This window comes from Rhinopithecus bieti, unplaced genomic scaffold (genome assembly GCF_001698545.2).
Source record: "Rhinopithecus bieti isolate Rb0 unplaced genomic scaffold, ASM169854v2 scaffold_29928, whole genome shotgun sequence".
NCBI lineage: Eukaryota > Metazoa > Chordata > Mammalia > Primates > Cercopithecidae > Rhinopithecus > Rhinopithecus bieti.
The window spans coordinates 1165947-1186662 of NW_016814053.1; the positions used below are offsets into that span (position 1 = coordinate 1165947).

Sequence of the window (20716 nt, forward strand, 5' to 3'; positions counted from 1 at the left end):
AAAAAAAAAAAAAAAAAAAAAAGGAAAGAAACAAAATTGAACTTATAGAACAAGCTGATGAAATCATTGGTTTAGGCAATGGCAGTCTATAGTATGCCGAGCAATATCTCCCTGGTGTGGCAGCAGTGTAGTCCTATACAGCCCTTGCAGATTTAAAGCATCAAACAAAAGACCAACAGATATTTACAGATTCTAAAATGATACTACTCAGAAGGATGAAGGGGGAGAATCACTTGAGGACAGAAATTTAAGACCAGCCTGGGCAACATAGTGAGATCTCATCTTTAAAAAAAGAGGCCAGGCGCAGTGGCTCATAGTGAAACCCCATCTCTACTAGAAACACAAAAATTAGCCAGGTATGGTGGTGGGCGCCTGTAGTCCCAGCTACTCGGGAGGCTGAGGCAAGAGAATCGCTTGAACCTGGAGGGCGGAGGTTGCAGTGAGCCAAGACTGCACCACTGCACTCTAGCCTGGGTGACAGAGTGAGACTGTCTCAAAAAAAAAAAAAAAAAAAAAGAAGGCTGGGCACAGAGGTGGCTCAGGCCTATAATCCCACCACTTTGGGAGACTGAGGAGGGTGGACCACCTGAGGTTGGGGTTAGAGACCAGCCTGGCCAACATGGTGAAACCCTATCTCTGCTAAAAATACAAGAAGTAGCCAGGCATGGTGGCAGGCACCTGTAATCCCAGCTACTCAGGAGACTGAGGCAGGAGAATCACTTGAACTGGGAGGCAGAGATTGCAATGAGCTGAGATGGTGCCACTGCACTCCAGCCTGGGCAACAAGAGCGAAACTCCGTCTCAAAAAAAAAAAAAAAGAAGAAGAAGATCAGGCACGGTGGTGGCTCAGACCTGTAATCCCAGCCCTTTGGGAGGCTGAGGCAGGTGGATCACTTGAGGTCAGGAGTTCAGGACCAGCTTGGCCAACATGGTGAAATCCCGTCTCTATTAAAAATACAAAAAGTAGCTGGGCGTGGTGCTGGGCACCTGTAATCCTAGCTACTCGGGAGGCTGAGGCAGGAGAATCACTTGAACCTGGGAGATGGAGGTTGCAGTGAGCCAAGATCATGTCACCGCACTACAGCCCAGGCGACAGAGTGAGACTCTGTCTCAAAAAAAAAAAAAAAAAAAATTAGTCCGGTGTGGTGTTGCACGACTGTAGTCCCAGCTACTGGGGAGGCTGGGCAGGAGGATCCCTTGAGCCCAGGGGTTCATTACACTGAGTTACAATTTCACAACTGCACTCCAGCCTGCATGACAGAGCGAGACTCCATTTCTAAAATAAAAATAATAATAACGAATTAAGCCGCCTATTTTCCTGTGTTCAAATGCTTTCAAAATGTTCTTGTCAACAGCTTTCTCAATAAATAATGTTTTCAACTTCAAGCTCTTGACAGTTTGGTTTCATTCACTTTTGGTTTTCCCCTGTGTGCTGTCCTGAGATTGAGTAGTCCATCATCTCAGTGTTTCAGTCTAGTAAATGCTAAGTCCCTTTATTTGCAGGCCTAGCACTCCCGATCAGGAGCCTGGATGTTGCAAGGACCACTGGAATGAGAACAGCGGCAATGAAAATAGGAAGGCATCTCTGGAAAAAGTGTGACTCCTTGGGGTGACCGAGGCACCCATTCCATAGTGGGTTGAGATTGTGCTCCCTGAAGATTTGCCAGGAGGACCAACATACTCTTCAGGCCCCCAGAGTCATAGTAATTCCCATTCTAGCTGATTATCTGGCAAAACAACAAGGGTAAGATGTTTGTTCCTCATGTGCACGGCCTCCCCTTGAGTCCTCAGATGCCTGGAGATGATTTATACCTTAAGTCCCCAGCCTTCAAGGCCCTGCACCATCAAAACCATCCACAGTCAGCTATCTGTGCCCTTTTTACACATTAACTTATTTGGTACTTGCAACACTTCGGTGCTTATTTTATAGATGAGATTATCTTCTAGACTGACCCGCATTTCATTGACATTGTATTATGAAAACAACTATCCAACTGGGAATTTTTCACTAGGACAGGAAGGATTATTTTAGTGATTAGATAACTGTAAACCAGCTAGTCTTTATGTAAATACAGATCAAAAAGAGAAAAAAAGAAGTTAAGCTTTCAATATCAGCTAGGAGAGGGTTTTGTTTGTTTGTTTGTCTGTTGCTCAGGCTGGAGTGCCGTGGAGCAATCTCGTCTCACTGCAACCTCCGCCTTCCAAGTTCAAGCAATTCTCCTGCGTTAGCCTCCTGAGTAGCTGAGATTACAGGCATGCACCACTACACCTGGCTAATTTTTGTATTTTTAATAGAGACAGGGTTTCACCATGTTGGCCAGGCTGGTCTCAGACTAACCAGGAGAGAGTTTAATAAATATTCTTGCCTGCAGGTTGCCTCCACTGGATCAGATCCTGATCTATCCTGCCTTACAGAAATTCAGGAAATGAGCTTCACTTATCGCATCTCCCAACTCCTCTATCTTCACCGCTCCCCATCTCTACCCTTCCCTCCCTCATCTCCTAGAAAGATTTACCTTCAGTCTTGCCCAAAAGCAGACCTACTAATTCCAGGCAGGCCTGAGGATTCTTCTCAGCACAGGCATCCACATAATGCAATTAGGTTTAGTTAAGGTCTCAAAACCTAGCATCCCCTGCAATTATAACAAGGCAGAGCATGTGCACTTACGGGCCAATTACTCTCAAAAAACTTTACAGATATTGTCTCATTTTTTCAACATTGTATTGCATTGAAAGAGGTAGGGGCCGGGTGCGGTGGCTCACACCTGTAATCTCAGCACTTTGGGAGGCCAAGGTAAGTGGATCACTTGAGGCCAGGAGTTCAAGACCAGCCTGGCCAACATGGCAAAACCCATCTCTGCTAGAAAGAAAATATGAAAATTAGCCAGCTGTAGTGGCACACGCCTGTAGCCCCAGCTACTCGGGAGGCTAAGGCATGGCAACGGCATGAGTCTGGGAAGTGGAGGTTGCAGTGAGCCAAGATCCCACCACTGCACTCCAGTCTGGGTGACAGAGTGAGACTCTGTCTCAAAAAAAAAAAAAAAAGAAGTAGGAAGTCACCATTTTGCTGATGTTTTTCACCCAGAGGTTAAGAAATTGATCATACAAAGAGTGAATGACAGAGTCAGGAAATAGTGAGACCCTCAGAGCCATTCTGTTCATTTGCTCTTCACAGAGACACAATACAAAGGAGCAACATGATATAAACCAGCATAGAGTCGTAAATTTCTTACCTCAGAAAAGTCTAAGTTTAACAACTGCCTGTTATAGAAATCTTGATGAGTCACCTGAGTCTGCTATTCTAAATTTTGAAAAAGAGGTAAGAAATCTGGTATAGAGGAAGGAGGTATTACTGCATATAGCAAGTTACCAAGGTATCTTGGTCTGTTTTGTGCTGTATAACAGAAGACCATAGACTGGGTAATCTATAAAGAAAAGAAATGTATTTTCTCACAGCTCAGGAATCTAGGAAGTATAAGATATGGGTGCCAGTATCTGGCAAGGGACTTCATGCCATGTCATCCCATGGCAGAAGGGTAAAGAGAGAGAGAGTGCAAGAGAGGGCCAAACTGAGTCTTTTATAAGGAGCCCAGCCCCAAGATAACAAACCCACTCCCTGAATAATGGCATTAATCCATTCATGAGGTGGAGCCCTTGTGACTTAAACACTTCTTAAAGCTCCCAATACTGCTGCACTGGAGATCAACATATGAACTTTGGGGGATACATTCCAACCATAACACAAGGCTTCGTAGAAAAAGACTTTTGTAGCCAGAAAGAACCTTAGCTATTAAAGGTCTAATAACCCTTTCATTTCACAGAAGATACAAACGAGGCTAGGTCAAGGTCACACACCACGGTTATGACAGGAGTGTTGGGTATCCTGACTCCCAAGCCAGTGTTTTTAGTTCTTTCTATACAGCACGAATGGTCCAGTGACTCCAGCTTCTAAACAAAGTACAGATGTATCCTGCACATCAATTGTTCATAAATGATTTTCCATCATAATGGCTCTTGAAAATACCTTCTTTTGGCCCAAGCGCCATGGCTCACACCTGTAATCCCAATACTTCGGGAGGCCAAGGCAGGCAGATCACCTGAGGTCGGGAGTTTGAGACCAGCCTGACCAACATGGTGAAACTCCATCTCTACTAAAAATACAAAATTAGCTGGGTGTGGTGACACATGCCTGTAATCCCAGCTACTCAGGAGGCTGAGACAGGAGAATTGCTTGAACCTGGGAGGCAGAGGTTGCGGTGAGCCGAGATCGCGCCATTGCACTCCAGCCTGGGCAATGAGCAAAACTCCATCTGAAAAGAAAAAAGAAAGAAAAGAAAATACCTTCTTTCTCAGTTATGCAGTAAAGCAGTAAGTCAGCAGGCCCTGGTGGTTCAGGCACTACACATTCCAAAGAAAGTCCTGTCTTCAGGAGGACTGGCCCTTGACTCACTCCAAAAAGATAAACTCTGAGCCCTTGGAATAATAAGCCTATTAAGAATGTTTTTCTATTGCTGAAGCCTTGGGTCATTTTGTGTCGATGTGAGTTCTGAGGAGCAGTGTCTGAGGAGCTCAGGTCAGTGGGTGCTGCATGTCTATGTGACTGACCCCAATAAAAACCCTAAATGCCAAGGGTTGGGTTAGCTTCCCTGATTAACAACACTTTGCACGCGCTGTCACACATCCTTGCTAGGGAAGTAGGCAGTGTCCGCGTGAGTCCACTGGAGAGGACAACTGGAAGTTTCTATCCAATTTTTCCTGGATTCCACCCTATGTGCCTTTTCCCTTTTCCGATTTTAACCTGTATCCTTTCACTGTAATAAAACATAACGGTGAGTATAACAGCTTTTCTGAGTCCTTTGAGGCCTTCTAGTAAATCACTGAGTCTGAGAGTGGTCTTAGGAACCCCTAGGATACCAATATACATTTTTTTTGCTCTAAAATGCTCTAAATAAATACACTATCAGAACTGATCTTTCAACACTACAACTTCAGGCAAAGAGACACTCACCAATTTACACAACAAAACAGAGGACATATAGAACAAAAGTGAACTGTGTTTGGACGAACTCAAAATGTTTGTTTTGGGTACATGCACCAACTGAGTAGGAATAAAAGGAAACATCTTGAGAGGCTTCATTCTGTGTGGATGAATGAGTACCATTTCCATGAGTTTAGCCTTTATTGTGCCTTGAAGAAGTTTTCCTGCACTGTAGCTTTATTTTTAACAGTAGTTTGAGTGCAAAACAGTAATAATCCCCAGAAAAGGTGAAAATTGGTCAAGAAAATGGTACAGAAAGAATACACTTTGCAAAGAATGATGCTCTCAGACCTCTCCTATCAACCAACACTCCACCACTGGCAAGTTCAATAAACTTATGTTTGTGATGTGACACAGTGTGCACAATATTTTTTCATATGCTTTCTGTTTTATAGTAAAGAATTTGACTGGCCTTTGTCTCTGGTTCCTAGGAGGCAGACTCAAAATGATTGGAATTCCCTAAGTAACAGGGATATCTTTGTTTTTCATGAGCCTCTTGGATCACACCTGAATTTATGCTGGAAGATGAGATGACTCAAGATGGAGGCCAGTTACCAGCAAGACCAACTATGTGATTAGATAGTTGGTGCTTTGGGTCAGCCTGACCTCCAGAGTAAGGGGTAGGGGTGGAGATTTAGTTCAATCACTTGCCCAGTGATTCAATCAATTATACATATATCATAAAACCCCAATAAAAACTTTAGATACTGAACCATGGTGAAGCATCCTGGTTGGTGAACATATCAATGTGTTGAGAGGGTGATACACCCTGATTCCACAATGCAGGACATAAAAGCTTCGATCCAGGGCCCTCCTAGATCTTACTTTATGTGTCTCTCCATTGGCTGGTCCTAACTTGTATCCTTCATAATACAACATAATTGTAAATACAGTATTTTCCTGAGTAATGTGAGTCATTCTAGCAAAACGGCAAACCTGAAGGAAATCTTCAGAAACCCCTGGGTTTTTTTGGTTTTGTTTTGTTTTGTTTTACTGAGACCAAGTCTCACTCTGTTGCCCAGGCTGAAGTGCAGTGGCGCCATCTCAGCTCACTGCAACCTCTGCCTCCCAGGTTCAAGCAATTCTCGTGCCTCAGCCTCCCAAGTAGCTGGGATTATAGGCGACGGCCACCATGCCCTGCTAATTTTTGTATTTTTAGTAGATATGGGGTTTCACCATGTTGACCAGGCTGCTCTCGAACTCCTAACCTCAGGTGATCCACCTGCCTCGGCCTCCCAAAGTGCTGGGATTACAGGTGTGAGCCACCACGCCCGGCCAAACCCCTAGATTTGTAGCCAATTGACTGGGGACTCCCAAAGTGTGACTGGCATCAAAAGTGAGGACAACCTCGTTTGGGATCATGCCCTTTAACTTGTGGGGTCTTCTCTAACCCTAGCTAGTGCAAGAATTGAATTTCAATATACCAGTTGGGGTCAGAATACTTTCAAATTATTGTACATTACTTTTATTAGCTTTTTTTCCAAGTTTAACTAGTATATTCTTCTTTTTGTGAAAAGTACTCAAGTACCTTGTAGTGTCATAGAAAAAAATAATTTTTTTCTGAAAACTTAATGGAATTTTTTAACTTAATAGCTTTTAACTTGGTGGTGGTGTTTTCAGGAACAAATTAAAATCACTAACAAGGAGCAAGTGTATTTAGAAAAATTTATAATGAAGGATACAAATGAGAAGTGGTCATTGTCATCATGCTTTGCTCCCTTGGCAGTAAAGAAGCTATGGCACTCAGAAATCAGATAATGGCCGGGCGCGGTGGCTCAAGCCTGTAATCCCAGCACTTTGGGAGGCCGAGGCGGACGGATCACAAGGTCAGGAGATCGAGACCATCCTGGCTAACACGGTGAAACCCCGTCTCTACTAAAAAATACAAAAAACTAGCCGGGCGAGGTGGCGGGCGCCTGTAGTCCCAGCTACTTGGGAGGCTGAGGCAGGAGAATGGCGTGAACCCGGGAGGCGGAGCTTTCAGTGAGCTGAGATCTGGCCAGTGCACTCCAGCTTGGGTGACAGAGCCAGACTCCGTCTCAAAAAAAAAAAAAAAAAAAAAAAGAAAAAAATCAGATAATGAAGTCTCCTGACCATGTAGAAAATTTTAAAGAAAATTGTGTTTAAAGAGATTACCCTGGCCTGGCATGGTGACTCATGCCTGTAGTCCTAGCATTTTGGGAGGCCAAGGCAGGTGGATCTGTTGAGCCCAGGAATTTAAGGCCAACCTGGGCAACATGGCAAAACTTTATCTCATCAAAAATACAAAAATTAGCCAGGCTGGTGATGCATGCCTGTGGTCCCAGATACTTGGGAGGCTGAGATGGGAGGATTGCATTGAGCCTGGGAGGTTGAGGCTGCAGTAAGCCAAGATCACACTACTTCACTCCAGCCTGCATGACACAGTGAGACCCTGTGAAAGGAGAGAGAGAGAGAGAGAGAGAGAGAGAGAGAGAGAGAGAGAGAGAGAGAAAGAAAATTACCAAAAGAAAATACAAAAAATAAAAAAATAGGCCAGGTGTGGTGGCTCATGCCTGTAATCCCAGCACTTTGGGAGACCAAAGCAGACGGATCACTTGAGGTCAGAAGTTTGAGACCAGCCTGGCCAACATGGCAAAACCCCGTCTCTACTAAAAATATAAAAATTAGCTGGGTGTAATGGTGCACACCTGTAATCCCAGCTACTCCGGAGGCTAAGGCAGGAGAATCTCTTGAACCCAGCAGGCAGAGGCTGCAGTGAGCCAAGATCGCACCACTGCACTGCAGCCTGGACGACAGAGCTAGAATCAAAAAAAAAAAAAGAGAAAGGTGACTTCTCCCCAAGAGTCCTGACAACACCAACAATTAAACCACACTGGGCAGAGGACTATTCAGAATTTCAGAAGCTATATTTGACAGAACTGGCCTAAGACAAAATTACACAATGGTAAAGTTTGGCTCCTATATCCTTTTTACATTGAGTCAGCACCCCTTGGATTTCTCAAGCATGTCAGCACTAGTGGAGTAAACCATCTTTATCTTTTGGCCTCGGTTCCAAATACACATTAGTTTTTATAAACCCTATCTTTTTGTGGTTGTCTGAATATGTCATCTGTGCTAGAGGCCCACACTTAGTCTTCATGAATGTTAATAAGAGTTAATTACCATCAAAGGAAGAACAGATGCACAAGTGTCATCATGAAATGGGATGTGTGGGTGTGTGAAAAGAAAATCCAGGGTGAACCAGACTCAGTCTATGAAATTCAACTAAATAGACTGCCAAGAGACAAGTTTCGTTTCTTTTTATTTTAGCCTGTTATTGATTTGTCTGTGCTGCCAGGAATTTTATCGCTCCATCAACTTGTCCTTTAATATGCGATCTTGTTATTATTTAGGAAATGAAATGAAAACCTCCTTTGGCATTAAAATAATGCGATATTACTCTTTGTGGGCAACTGTTAGAGGTTTTAGTAACCCACATATCTTTGGTTCCCTGGGTAAAGGCTTATTGATTTTTCTAGCACTTGCTGTTAACGCTTGATGTTTGGCAATGGAGTCTCAGTCTACACGAGGGAGCTGTTTACATGGTCAGCATAATTATTATTGGGTTGCACAATGTACATGAAGCTACTGGAACTTATACTCTTACAACATTATTATTAAACTAAACCATTTTTTTTTATTTCATAGCTGTTACAGTTAAGGTCATAAACACACCTACGATGATCCCATTCGAACCTAGATTACACACAGTAGGAAGTTACAAACTCAGCTCCCGAATACGGGCCTGTCCTAAAATGTGTTCAGAGAGACCAGAGGGATCCTGCATTACTGGTGGTAGAACCACTGTAAGATACAAGCAGGAAAAAGGTGTGATTTTTCTCTTAACACCAGTCTCTTTCTCTCCCTGCGTCTCCAGATACTTCACTCTCCTACCTTTTTTCCAGACCTTAGTAACTCTAGCCATAGTCTCTATCAATGGAAATGCAGTCCCTTTCCTATTTGTCAGTGATGTTATGTAAGTATTTCAAGGTTATCTGAATTAATCAAGGTTTTACAATAAACCTTTAGTGGCAGCCTGCTGGGTCTGGTGAGCTGACTCGGAACAAAGCACTGGTAAGGAGGGGTCACCCACGAAGAAACTGGAAGGCCTGAGGAAAGAACAGAAATCAAGGAAGATGACCAGATTGTGTATGTCCAAAGTGAAGGCAAGGTTGGTCATTTAGGCTTAGAGCACAGCTTCCTGAAATGTGTCCTTTGGACTCTTGGAACAGGGTCCACTTGAGGTCCACACCAGCCACTTCTAGAGCCAGAGACTTTGAGTCCTTGCCCCAGGATCAGTGGTTCTCAAACTATACAGCTATATGGGCAGCGAGGGGTCTCTTTCTTTTTCTTTTTTTTCTTTTTTGAGACAGAGTCTCGCTCTGTCGCCCAAGCTGCAGTGCAGCAGCGCGATCTCCACTCATTGCAAGCTCTGCCTCCCGGGTTCACGCCATTCTCCTGCCTCAGCCTCCCGAGTAGCTGGGATTACAGGCACCTGCCACCATGCCTGGCTAATTTTTTTGTATTTTTAGTAGAGACGGGGTTTCACTATGTTGGCCAGGCTGGTCTTGAACTCCTGACCTCAGGTGATCCACCCGCCTCAGCCTCCCAAAGTGCTGGGATTACAGGTGTGAGCCACTGTACCTGGCATCAGGGATCTCTTTCTAAGGGGCCTAATAGGACCAATGAAGTGGGTGAATGAAAGAAGGAAGGGGAAGGCATTATAGTTCTACAGGCCTTCAATATTTCTGTCCCATAAACTAATAATGGGAATCCACCATTTGTTTATAGCAGTCAGAAGGTCCAGTCTGGAATCTGCTCAAAGTGTGGTCACCATCAACATACATAATAGGCTGAATTTAACAAAAGGAGTTTCACCAAAGGAAGCCAGTTCTGGCTTCTCTAAATTATTTCCTGGCTGAGCACAGTGGCTCACCCCCGTGATCCCAACACTTTGGGAGGCCAGGGAGGGAGGATTGCATGAGCCCAGGAGTTCCAGACCAGCCTGGGCAACATGGTGAGACTTCCATCTCTATGAAAAATTTTATAAAAATTAGCTGGGCATTGTGGTGCATACTTATGGTCCTAGCTACTTGGGGTCTGAGGTAGGAGGATTACTTGAGCTCAGGAGGTTGAGGTTGCAATAAGCCATGTTTGTGCCACTAAATGCCAGTCTGGGTGACAGAGCAAGGCCATGTCCAAAAAAAAAAAAAAATTCTAATTTAGCAAATGACTTTATGTTCAAGATATTAAATGATAATTACCTCATCTAGATTAAGCTTGTGACTTTCTGCCTCTATTCTTTTAAAATTCTAAAAGATAGAAGATAACCAGAACTAGCACACATAATCTAGGCTAATTTTTGGACCCTGTATAGCCTTGATTCCTACACACACATATTACAAACTGAGCCTCTTATGTTCTGCATTAACCTTCCTGAGAAACAGCTAATAGTACAGCCTTTTTTTTTTTTTTAAGTGGTACAAACACGACTCATTGAAACCTGGACCTCTTGGGCTCAAGTGATCCTCTCACCTCAGCCTCCTGAGTAGCTGAGACTACAGACATGTACCACCACGCCTGGCTAATTGTTTTGGGGTACTTTTGTTTAATTTTGGTAGATATAGGGTCTCCTGATGTTGCCCAGGCTGATCTGGAACTCCTGGCATCAAACGATCCTCCTGTCTCAACCTCCCAAAAGGCTAGGATCACAGGCAGAAGCCACTGTGCCTGGCCTCTATTTTTCAATTTTTGTGGATATTGAGGAAATTAAGATACTTTATTATACCCTTCTTAATCGTACTACTAGAAGTGCTTTTTCTCTGCCTACCTAAAAACCCAAATCCCTAATATACCAATTACCATTAAAGATAGTTTTAAAGAACGATGTCCTAGCAGAGGTTATGCAAGCAGTCTGCTTTAAAACTGTTGAAGGCCGGGCGTGGTGGCTCATGCCTTGATTACGGTTTGTGGGCTCTGTGTCCCCACCCAAATCTCATCTTGAAATGTACTTCCATAATCCCCACATGTTGTGAGAGGGACCCAGTGGGAGATAACTGAATCATGGGACCGTTTCCCCCATACTTTCTCGTGGTAGTGAATAAGTATCACGAGAATTGATGGTTTTATAAGGGATTTCTGCTTTCATGTCTTCTTCATTTCTCGCTTGCCGCTGCCATCTAAGAAGTGCCTTTCACCTTCCACCATAATTGTGAGGCATCCCCAGCCACTTGGAACTGTGAGTCCAATAAACCTATTTTTCTTCCCAGTCTTGGGTATGTCTTTATCAGCAGTGTGAAAATGAACTAATACACACCTGTGATCCCAGCACTTTGGGAAGCTGAGGTGGGAGGATCCCTTGAGGTCAAGAGTTCGAGACCAGCCTGGCCAACATGGTAAAACTCCATCTCTACAAAAATATAAAAATTAGCCAGGTGTGGTGGTGGGCACCTGTAATCCCAGCCACTTGGGAGGCTGGGGCAGGAGAATCGCTTGAACCTGGGAGGTGGAGGTTGCAGTGAGCTGAGCTTGCATCCACTGCATTCCAGTCAGAGCAAGACTTCATCTCAAAAACAATACATAATAAAATTTTAAAAAATAAAACTGTTGGGGGATTAGCCACACAAACAACTGTCCAAAAGCCAGGGTCTCTGGTTTTGTTGTTTTGTTTTACAGTTTTATTGGTTTTATTTAAGTCCCAATAAAACAAACACATTTGCTGTCTATTCACTTTCTGCACTGTGTAGGCTGGCACTGGCATTGGTGACTCTGATGACCACCTGGGGTGCTCTTTCTAAGATGGCTTTGCAGTTCTTGGAGGAAACATCATGAGTGATCTCAACACAGTAAGATTTGTTGCACATCAGCAGTACTTCCAGTTCCTTAACATTGTGGACCAGGAACTTCCAGAAGCCACTGGTCAGTATGTGCTTTGTCTTTTTTTGTTTGTTTGTTTCTCCCATAATCAATGTTGGGCATAGAGCTGGCCCTTGAACCTTCTATGAACCATGTTGCCAATACCTCTGTGTTTCCACCGTTTACACTTAATTTTGACATATCAGTCTGACTGGTGCCCACTGAACTTCTTGGTGCTCTTTTTGATGATCTTGGGCTTCGCAAGGGGTCTGAGGATGGCCATGATGGAGGAGATGGGTGTCACCTCCATAGGCTAGTGCCAAAGAAAAGAGCTCAGGTCTTTCTGTAATGGTAAAAGAGGACCCATAAAAGTGAAAAAGCAATGATGCCCAACCAAATTCAATAAATTTTTACTGCATGCCTGCCCTGTGAAACATGTTATGTCACTATCAGGATCTAGATTGAGTGGAATTAATTCAGAGAACACCAAAGATCACTCTAAATCATGTCTTAGAGAAACAGTTGAAATAATCAGAGATGGTTATACTGGAAATAAGAAGATTCTAGGAAAATATGAGAGCCTTCATGCCTAAATATTTAGCCCCTTTTTTTTTTTTTTTTTTTTGGCAGAGATTAGACTTGGTTTGTACAGGACAACACAGAATTAATATCAATGAGTATCAGTCAAAATCAGTAGAATGAAATCATAGCAACCTAAGAAAAACCTTACTATCAAAGCAATCTAAAAATAGAATGAGCTGTTTTAGAAGGAGTAGAAGCCTCACTAGCAATATTGGTACCAGGGACATTATATACTGCAGTCTCTGGTTACTCAATCTCTAAATGAGTCTTAATCAGACACTGCTGCAAATCAAATCATAAATCACATCACCCAAAGTCAAATGCTGCTAACATAATGACATGTTTCCTTCTGATTTTTTTCCCTGTGTAGTTTAACATAATAAAATTGTAGCACATATACAATCTTTCACTTTTTATAAAAAAATTTTCGGCCGGGCCGGGCGCGGTGGCTCAAGCCTGTAATTCCCAGCCATCTTTGGGAGGCCGAGGCAGGACGGATCACGATCAGGAGATCGAGACTGTCCTGCTAACACGTGAAACCCCGTCTCTACTAAAAAAATACAAAAAACTAGGCCGGGCGAGGTGGCGGGCGCCTGTAGTCCCAGCTACTCGGAGAGCGAGGCAGGAAGAAATAGGCGGATAAAAACCCGGGAGCGAGTTGCAGTGAGCTGAGATCTGGCCACTGCACTCCAGCCTGGGTGACAGAGTGAGACTCCTTCTCAAAAAAAAAAAAAAAAAAAAAAAAAAAATTTTTTCTTTCAGCAATTTGATAGAACTACATACTATACCAAAGCTTTCACTTTTTTTTTTATTTTATTTTATTGAAACAAAGGTCTACACTCCAGGTCTCCCAGACTGTCGTGGCTGATCCTGATTATACTGTTCCCAGGTTCAAGCGATTCTTGTGCCTCAGCCTCCCAAGTAGCTGGGATTACAGGCGCACACCACCACGCTCAACTGATTTTTGTATTTTTAACAGAGATGGGGTTTCACCATGTTGACCAGGCTGGTCTTGAACTCCTGGCCTTGTGATCCACCTGCCTTGGCCTCCCAAAGTGCTGGGATTACAGGTGTGAGCTACCACGCCCAGCCAGCTTTCACTTTTTGTTGAACATTTACAGTTTAGTGGTAAGAGCAGTTTTCAAGACACACTACCTGGTTGAATCTCTCTTACTAGCTATACAATCTTGGGAAAGTTACTTATTCATTGTGCCTCAGTCACCTCACTTGTAAAATGGGAACTGTACCTCAGGGAGTTGTTGTATTAAAGGAGATTCTATAGCCAAAATGTTTGTGTTCCCCATAAAATCCACATGTTGAAACCCTAGCCTATGGGTTCTAGGAGGTGGGGCATTTTTGGAAAGAGATTAGGCCATGAGAGATCAACCCTTATGGGATTAGTCCCCTTATAAATTAAGCCCAGGAAAGCTCATTTGCCCTATCCACCGTGTAAGGACACAATGAGAAGGCACCATTTATGAGTCAGGAAACAGCTCTCATCAGACATGAAATCTACCAGCACCTTGATCTCAGACTTCCCAGCCTCCAGAACTGTGAGAAATAAATGTCTGTTATTTAAGCCACTCAGTCTACTCGATTTTGTTACAGTGGCCCAAAGACACTAAGACAGAATCCAAACCTAAGAATATATCCTCTGCCAGAGTAGTGGCTCACACACGTAGTCCCAGCAAGAGGATCACTTGAGGCCAGGAGTGTAAGACCAACCCGGGCAACATTGCAAGACCCTGTCTCTACAACAAATTTTGAAAAAGAAAGAATAGATCCTCTATGTTCCAATGGTTGTTTGGGCCTCTCCTATAGCACCTACCATCTTTTGCCATCAACACTTATTGAGCTTTTACTAGGTAATTTAGTTCAATTCCCCAACAAATGAGGACCTATTAATCTACAAGGCATCTTGCTATGTGCTTGGTATATATGTAAATATGAAAGGAAACACTTACTCCTGCCCTCAAGTAACTAAGTGATCTTTGGGAATAAGAGATGCACAGTCCTTTCACCTTACAATAAGTGTGTTCTAGATATTAAGAGCATAAGCACTGATGTCAGACAGACCCAGTTCCAGTCCTTTCGTCTCTTTCTTTGGGAGACCTTGAAAATTACTTAATCTCTGAGCCTCAGTTTCCTTGGTTATGTGATGATGATAACATCTACTGAAAAGACTTGAAAAAGGCAATGTGTATAAAGCACTTAGCATAATGTCTGGCACGTAACACATTTTAAAACAGAATCTTTATAAAGTAAGCATTATTCAACCCCTACTAGAAAAGCCAGACCACCTATCCACAGCAGCCTTCCCACTTACTACCACCATGTATGCACAGGGATAGGACTGGCTAGGAAGTGTTTCCCTTCCATTACCTAAGGCACTGCACGTCTCTTACGGAATTTACACCAGGCCATCACACTAGACCAGAGCCCAGCTCATCCAAGAGACTCTTATGACCAAATTAAACACATCTCACACCCTTGTTGACCTAACTCACCACTACATATGTAAGCTTCTCTCATCATCTCCCAAACTTTTTTTACATTTGCTTAGCTGACACAGCTTCTCATCTACTCTATCTGCAATACCAGCTCATCCCATTACCAATAAATCTTTTTTACATCCTCAACCTCATCTCCCAATATTCTTCCCACCTCCTTACCCAGATTGAAACCTGGTTCTTTCCTAGACACTTCCCCAACACCAACTTTATCATCACATACACCTGGGGTTCAGGGTTAGGCGCATAGGTGGATTTACTATGAAGCTTATGAAACTTAAGCTCCAGTGTCCCTAACTTCTACAAGCTCCTTCTAAGGGAAATATACTAGGAATGTGTTCAATTATGTTTTCAAAAAATTGGCGGCCAGGTGCGGTGGTTCATGCCTATAATCCTAGCACTTTGGGAGGCTGAGGCAGGTGGATCACCTCAGGTCAGGAGTTCGAGAGCAGCCTGGCCAACATGGTGAAACCCTACCTCTACTAAAAATACAAAAAATCAGCCAGACACTGGCAGATGCCTGTAATCCCAGCTACCTGGCAGGCTAAGGCAGGAGAATCGCTTGAACCCGGGAGGCAGAGGTTGCAGTGAGCTGAAATCATGCCACTGCACTCCAGCCCGGGCAACAGAGCAACACTCCATCTCAAAAGAAAAATAAAAAGGCTGGGCGCGGTGGCTCACGCCTACAATCCCAGCACTTTGGGAGGCTGAGATGGGCAGATCACCTGAGGTCTGGAATTCGAGAACAGCCGTTGACCAGCATGGAGAAACCCCGTCTCTACTAAAAGTACAAAACAAGCCGGGCATGGTGGTGCATGCCTGTAATCCCAGCTACTCAGGAGGCTGAGGCAGGAGAATTGCTTGAACCCGGGAGGCGGAGGTTGCAGTGAGCCAAGATCACACCACTGCACTCCAGCCTGGGCAACATGAGCGAAACTCCATCTCAGAACAAACAAACAAAAATTGGCAAAGATAATTTAGCTGCAACCAGTTAAGATGCTCATTCCAGCTTCCCTTCTGTCACACTTCCCCTCCTCTCAGATGAAACTGGGGTTACCAATTCTGTCTTAATCACAGGCACACAATACAGTTGATCACTCACTCTCTGCTTAAAACAGATTCTATTTGGATGTATAAGACATGTCTCAAAGTCAACATGTCCAAACTGAACTTTCTATTCTTCCCAAATCTGGGAAGACCTATCTCAACAGTAATTCTATCCTTCCAGTTGCTCAGGCCAAAATCCTTGGAGTCATTCTTAGACTGGGTCTCATTCTGTTGCCCAGGTAGCGTGCAGTGGCACAAGCCTCCCAAGTAGCTAGGCAGGCACAACCACACCCGGCTAATTTTCTCTTTTAAATTTTTGCTGTTCTCCCGCCTAGGCCTCCCCAAGTGCTGGGATCACAGGAGTGAGCCACTACACCCAGCCCCTAGGAGTCATTATCTACTCCTATCTCCCATATCGGTTCCTTCAACAAACCTTGTCTCCCACAGTAAGGCTGGTTGCAGTGGCCCTCGCCTGTAATCCACTTTGGGAGGCCAAGGCAGGCTGATCACTTGAACCCAGGAGTTCAAGACCAGCCTGGACAACAAACCCCGTCTCTACTAAAAACACAAAATATTATCCTGGCATGGTGGTGTACACCTGTAGTCCCAGCTTCAAAAGGCTGAAATGGAAGGATAGCTTGAGCCCAGGAGATTGAGGCTGCAGTGCACCACTGCACTCCAGCCTGGGTGACAGAGCAAGACTCTGCCAAAAAAAAAAAAAAAAAAAAAAAAAAAAAGCTGGGAGCGGTGGCTCAAGCCTGTAATCCCAGCACTTTGGGAGGCCGAGATGGGCGGATCACAAGGTCAGGAGATCAAGACCATCTTGGCTAACCTGGTGAAACCCCGTCTCTACTAAAAAATACAAAAAACTAGCCGGGCGAGGTGGCGGGCGCCTGTACTCCCAGCTACTAGGGAGGCTGAGGCAGGAGAATGGCGTAAACCCGGGAGGCGGAGCTTGCAGTGAGCTGAGATCCGGCCACTGCACTCCAGCCTGGGCGACAGAGCGAGACTCTGTCTCAAAAAAAAGCCCCCCCAAAAAAAAAAAAAAAAAGTAGTGACTATCTCAACCACTCCCATCCATCCTAATGCAAGCCAAAATCACTTGCCTAGACTATTGCAATAACTTTATTTCTACCTCTGCCTCACTGAAGTATGTTTGGCTCTTAAGAACTTAGTTCACTGCTGGGCACAGTAGTGCACACCTGTTGTCCCAGCTATTTGGGAGGCTGCAGGAGGATCACTCGATCCCAAGAGTTCAGACTAACCTGGACAGCATAGTAATACCCCACCTCTACGAAAGTAAGTTTCCAAACGGATGCTAATCTCACAATATCTAACTATAACCTACAAGGCTACTACAGACCCTGACCAACTTTCTTACTCTTCATCCACAACTTTGCTATTTCTCCGATTCCATTCAGGAATTCTCTTCCCCACACAATCTATGCTGTAACCTCTATTAAGTTCATAAGCCAAATGTAAGTATGGCTTTCTTCTCTGACCTCAACATTTAGCACATATACCTCTTTTATCCTGCTTTTCTTCAAATAACGCGCATTATCATGTATTGCTGCTCTATCAGCATATAAATTTAATAGAGAACTTTTCATTCACTACAGAATTGTCTGGCATATAGGAACTCAAGTATTTGTACAATTGTCCACAAGTGGTAGCACACTACTTTCCAAACCTGGATCACGTAGGGGCTCTTGTTCAAATGTACACCAATTCAGGAGGCACAGGGTATACCCGAACAGGGCATTTCTAATAGACTTCCAGATGACAACATGTCAAGTTCCAAGAATTTTCACCTACCTTCATTTATTCCATCTCATGTCAGTCACCTGCATTACCAATGTTGAAGCAACCACACACTACACCTACACTTCACCTTTTACTGAGTCCCCCAGTAGACGTCTTTCAGGACCATGATTTTTTACAACTTGCACAACCCCTCCAAATACTCCCAACTGCTTTTCTCCACAAATATGAACATGCACACATTGACAGATAAGCCCCTATATCTCTTCAGAAGTGTGTGAACATATATAAATTCCTTAAAACATTTTTTTCTCATCCTAACACAGTGAAACCCCATCTCTACTAAAAATACACAAGATCAGCCGGGTTTAGTGGTGGGCATCTGTAGTCCCCCAGGAGGCTGAGGCAGGAGAACAGCATGAACCCGGGAGGCTGGGCTTGCAGGGAGCCGAGATGGCGCCACTGCACTCCAGCCTAAGTAACAGAACGAGACTCCGTCTCAAAACAAAACAAACAAAAATTTCTTTAGAGACAAGGTCTCACTATGTGGCCCAGGGTGTTCTCCTGGGCTCAAGCAATCCTCCCACTCTGACCTCCAAAAGTAGTGGGATTACTGGCATGAACCTGACACATTTTGTAAAGTATAAAACTGGCATTTACCAGTTTACTGGCTGGTACAATTTTTTGTTAACTCAGGGAAAATAAGCCATCGAGACAAGTGTATTGAGAACGTAATAAAATTTAAATTTTTAGAAGATTTCTTGCAGGGCATGGTGGCTCACGCTTGAAATCCCAGCACTTCGTGGGAGGCCAAGGTAGGCGGATCACGAAGTCAAGAGACCAAGACCATCCTGGTCAACATGATGAAACCCTCATCTCTACTAAAAATACAAAAATTAGCTGAGCGTGGGGGCTGAGGCAGAATGGCTTGAAATCAGGTTACAATAAGCAGAGATCGTGCCACTGCACTCCTGCCTGGCGACAGAGCAAGATTCCATCTCAAAATATATATATATATATATATATATNTTATGTACAAAAAACTATCATGGTTTTCATTGAGTAGATGCCTTGGATAATCCTTTGAAGGAAGATCAAACATAAACTGAAGGGTTTTTTCAAATGTTTATTTTATGTACAAAGAACTATCATGGTTTTTCACTGAGTAGATGCCTTGGATAATCCTTTGAAGGAAGATCATTTAGTCCAACTGAAAAAAAAAAAGCAGATAATGATTTATTTCAAAATGCTTTAATCTCTACTTCTCACAAAAAAAAATGGCTCATTATAGAATGTTTAACTGGACCTCTGACCTACCCAAACTAACCACACCAGGTTCTACATAGTTTAAATATTTATTGAATGCCTACTGCAGAATCAACTATGTTTTAGAATGATTTTTGGTAATGCTATCCCGCTTCTTCCATCAAAGTAATGTTTCCCAAAACAAAACACTAGTAAATGATCTTTACCAAATGCACAGGATAGTTTTTTCGGAGGGAAATATAATTAAAAGGTTTATTTTTTTTTTTTTTTTTTTTTTTTTGAGACAGTCTTGCTGTCTCCCGGACTGGCGTGCAATGGAGTTATCTCCACTGATTGCAACCTAAGCCTCCTGGGTTCAAGCAATTCTCCCATCTCCGCCTCGTGAGTAGCTGAGACCACAGGCGCGGGCCACCATACAAAGCTTATTTTTGTGGAGACAGGTTTTCGCCATGTTGGCAAGGCTTCTAGCGGAAATCCTGGGCTCAAGAGATCCGCCCACCTTGTCGGCCTCCCAAAGTGCTGGAATTTCAGGCGAGAGGCACCTGGCCTGGCCCACAGTTTATCTAGGACACAGAGCTAGGGCGTGGGCCAAGATCCATTTTCTTATGTGTGATATACCTCTCGAATTAGGCGAACCTTCTCATTTTAACAAGAAGCATATACTTAAGTATTTGTTCAAGGCTGCCAAGCCTGAATTTAAAGGTACTTTCTCTGTCCCTGCTGCACTGCAGAATTCATATTAATTTACAACAGGGCGCCAAGTGGCTCACGCCTGTAATACCAGCACTCTGAGGGGTCAAGGCGGCCGATCTCCTGAGGTCAGGAACTCAAGACCAGCTTGGTCAACACGGCGAAACCCCATCTCCACAAAAAACAGGCCGGGCGTGGTGGGTGGCAGACCCCTGTAATCCCAGCCCCTCGGGAGGCTGAGGCAGGAGAATTGCTTGAACCCGGGAGGGGGAGGTTGCAGTGAGCTGAGATCACACCACTGCACTCCAGCCTGGGCAACAGAGGGAGACCCAGTTTCCAAAAAAAAAAAAAAAAAAAAAAATTTACATCATTATAGAACAGTATTGTCCAATACAAAATAATTAAGAATCAAAAGCTGGTGAATTTTCTCAATGAGTCAATCATAAATTCGTTTTCACCTTAAACAAACCCCAAATTACTATTTAAAAGACTTTTAGAAGCCAAAAGTTTTATATAAACATTTGCTTAAGGTGATCAAGAGACAGAAGCACTAAATGGCAGACCCTTGTTTGCTGAATATTAACAATTATCTTTCTGACCCCAAACTTTTAGTTCATTCCAGTATATGACCCTACCAAACATTTAGGGTGGCCGGGCGCGGTGGCTCACGCCTGTAATCCTAGCACTTTGAGAGGCGGGCGGATCATGAGGTCAAGAGTTCGAGACCAGCCTGACCAATATGGTGAAACCCTGTCTCTTCTAAAAATTAAAATTAAAATGAGCCAGGCATGGTGGCGAGCGCCTGTAATCCCAGCTACTCAGGAGGCTGAGGCAGGAGAATCGATCGCTTGAACCGGGGAGGCGAAGGCTGCAGTGAGCCGAGATCATGCCATTGCACTCCAGGTTGGGTGAGTGCAACTTCGTCTCAAAAAAAAAAAAAAAAAAA

At 43.8% G+C, this 20716-nt stretch overlaps 1 protein-coding gene across 2 annotated transcripts in view; it reads right to left on the reverse strand.

The window, feature by feature from the left end:
• Nucleotides 1-11066: 11066 nt before the first annotated feature.
• The window catches only part of RPS29 (ribosomal protein S29), a 12587-nt gene continuing 2937 nt past the window's right edge, over nucleotides 11067-20716 (reverse strand). The window contains exon 3 of one of the 2 annotated variants that reach the window (XM_017849491.1): nucleotides 11067-12257. In XM_017849491.1, the coding sequence (XP_017704980.1) occupies nucleotides 12228-12257 (30 nt within the window). In that variant the 3' untranslated portion in view covers nucleotides 11067-12227. Of the gene's footprint in view, nucleotides 12258-18920; nucleotides 19025-20716 lie in introns of those variants that run through there. The other variant, XM_017849492.1, reaches the window with a different exon arrangement.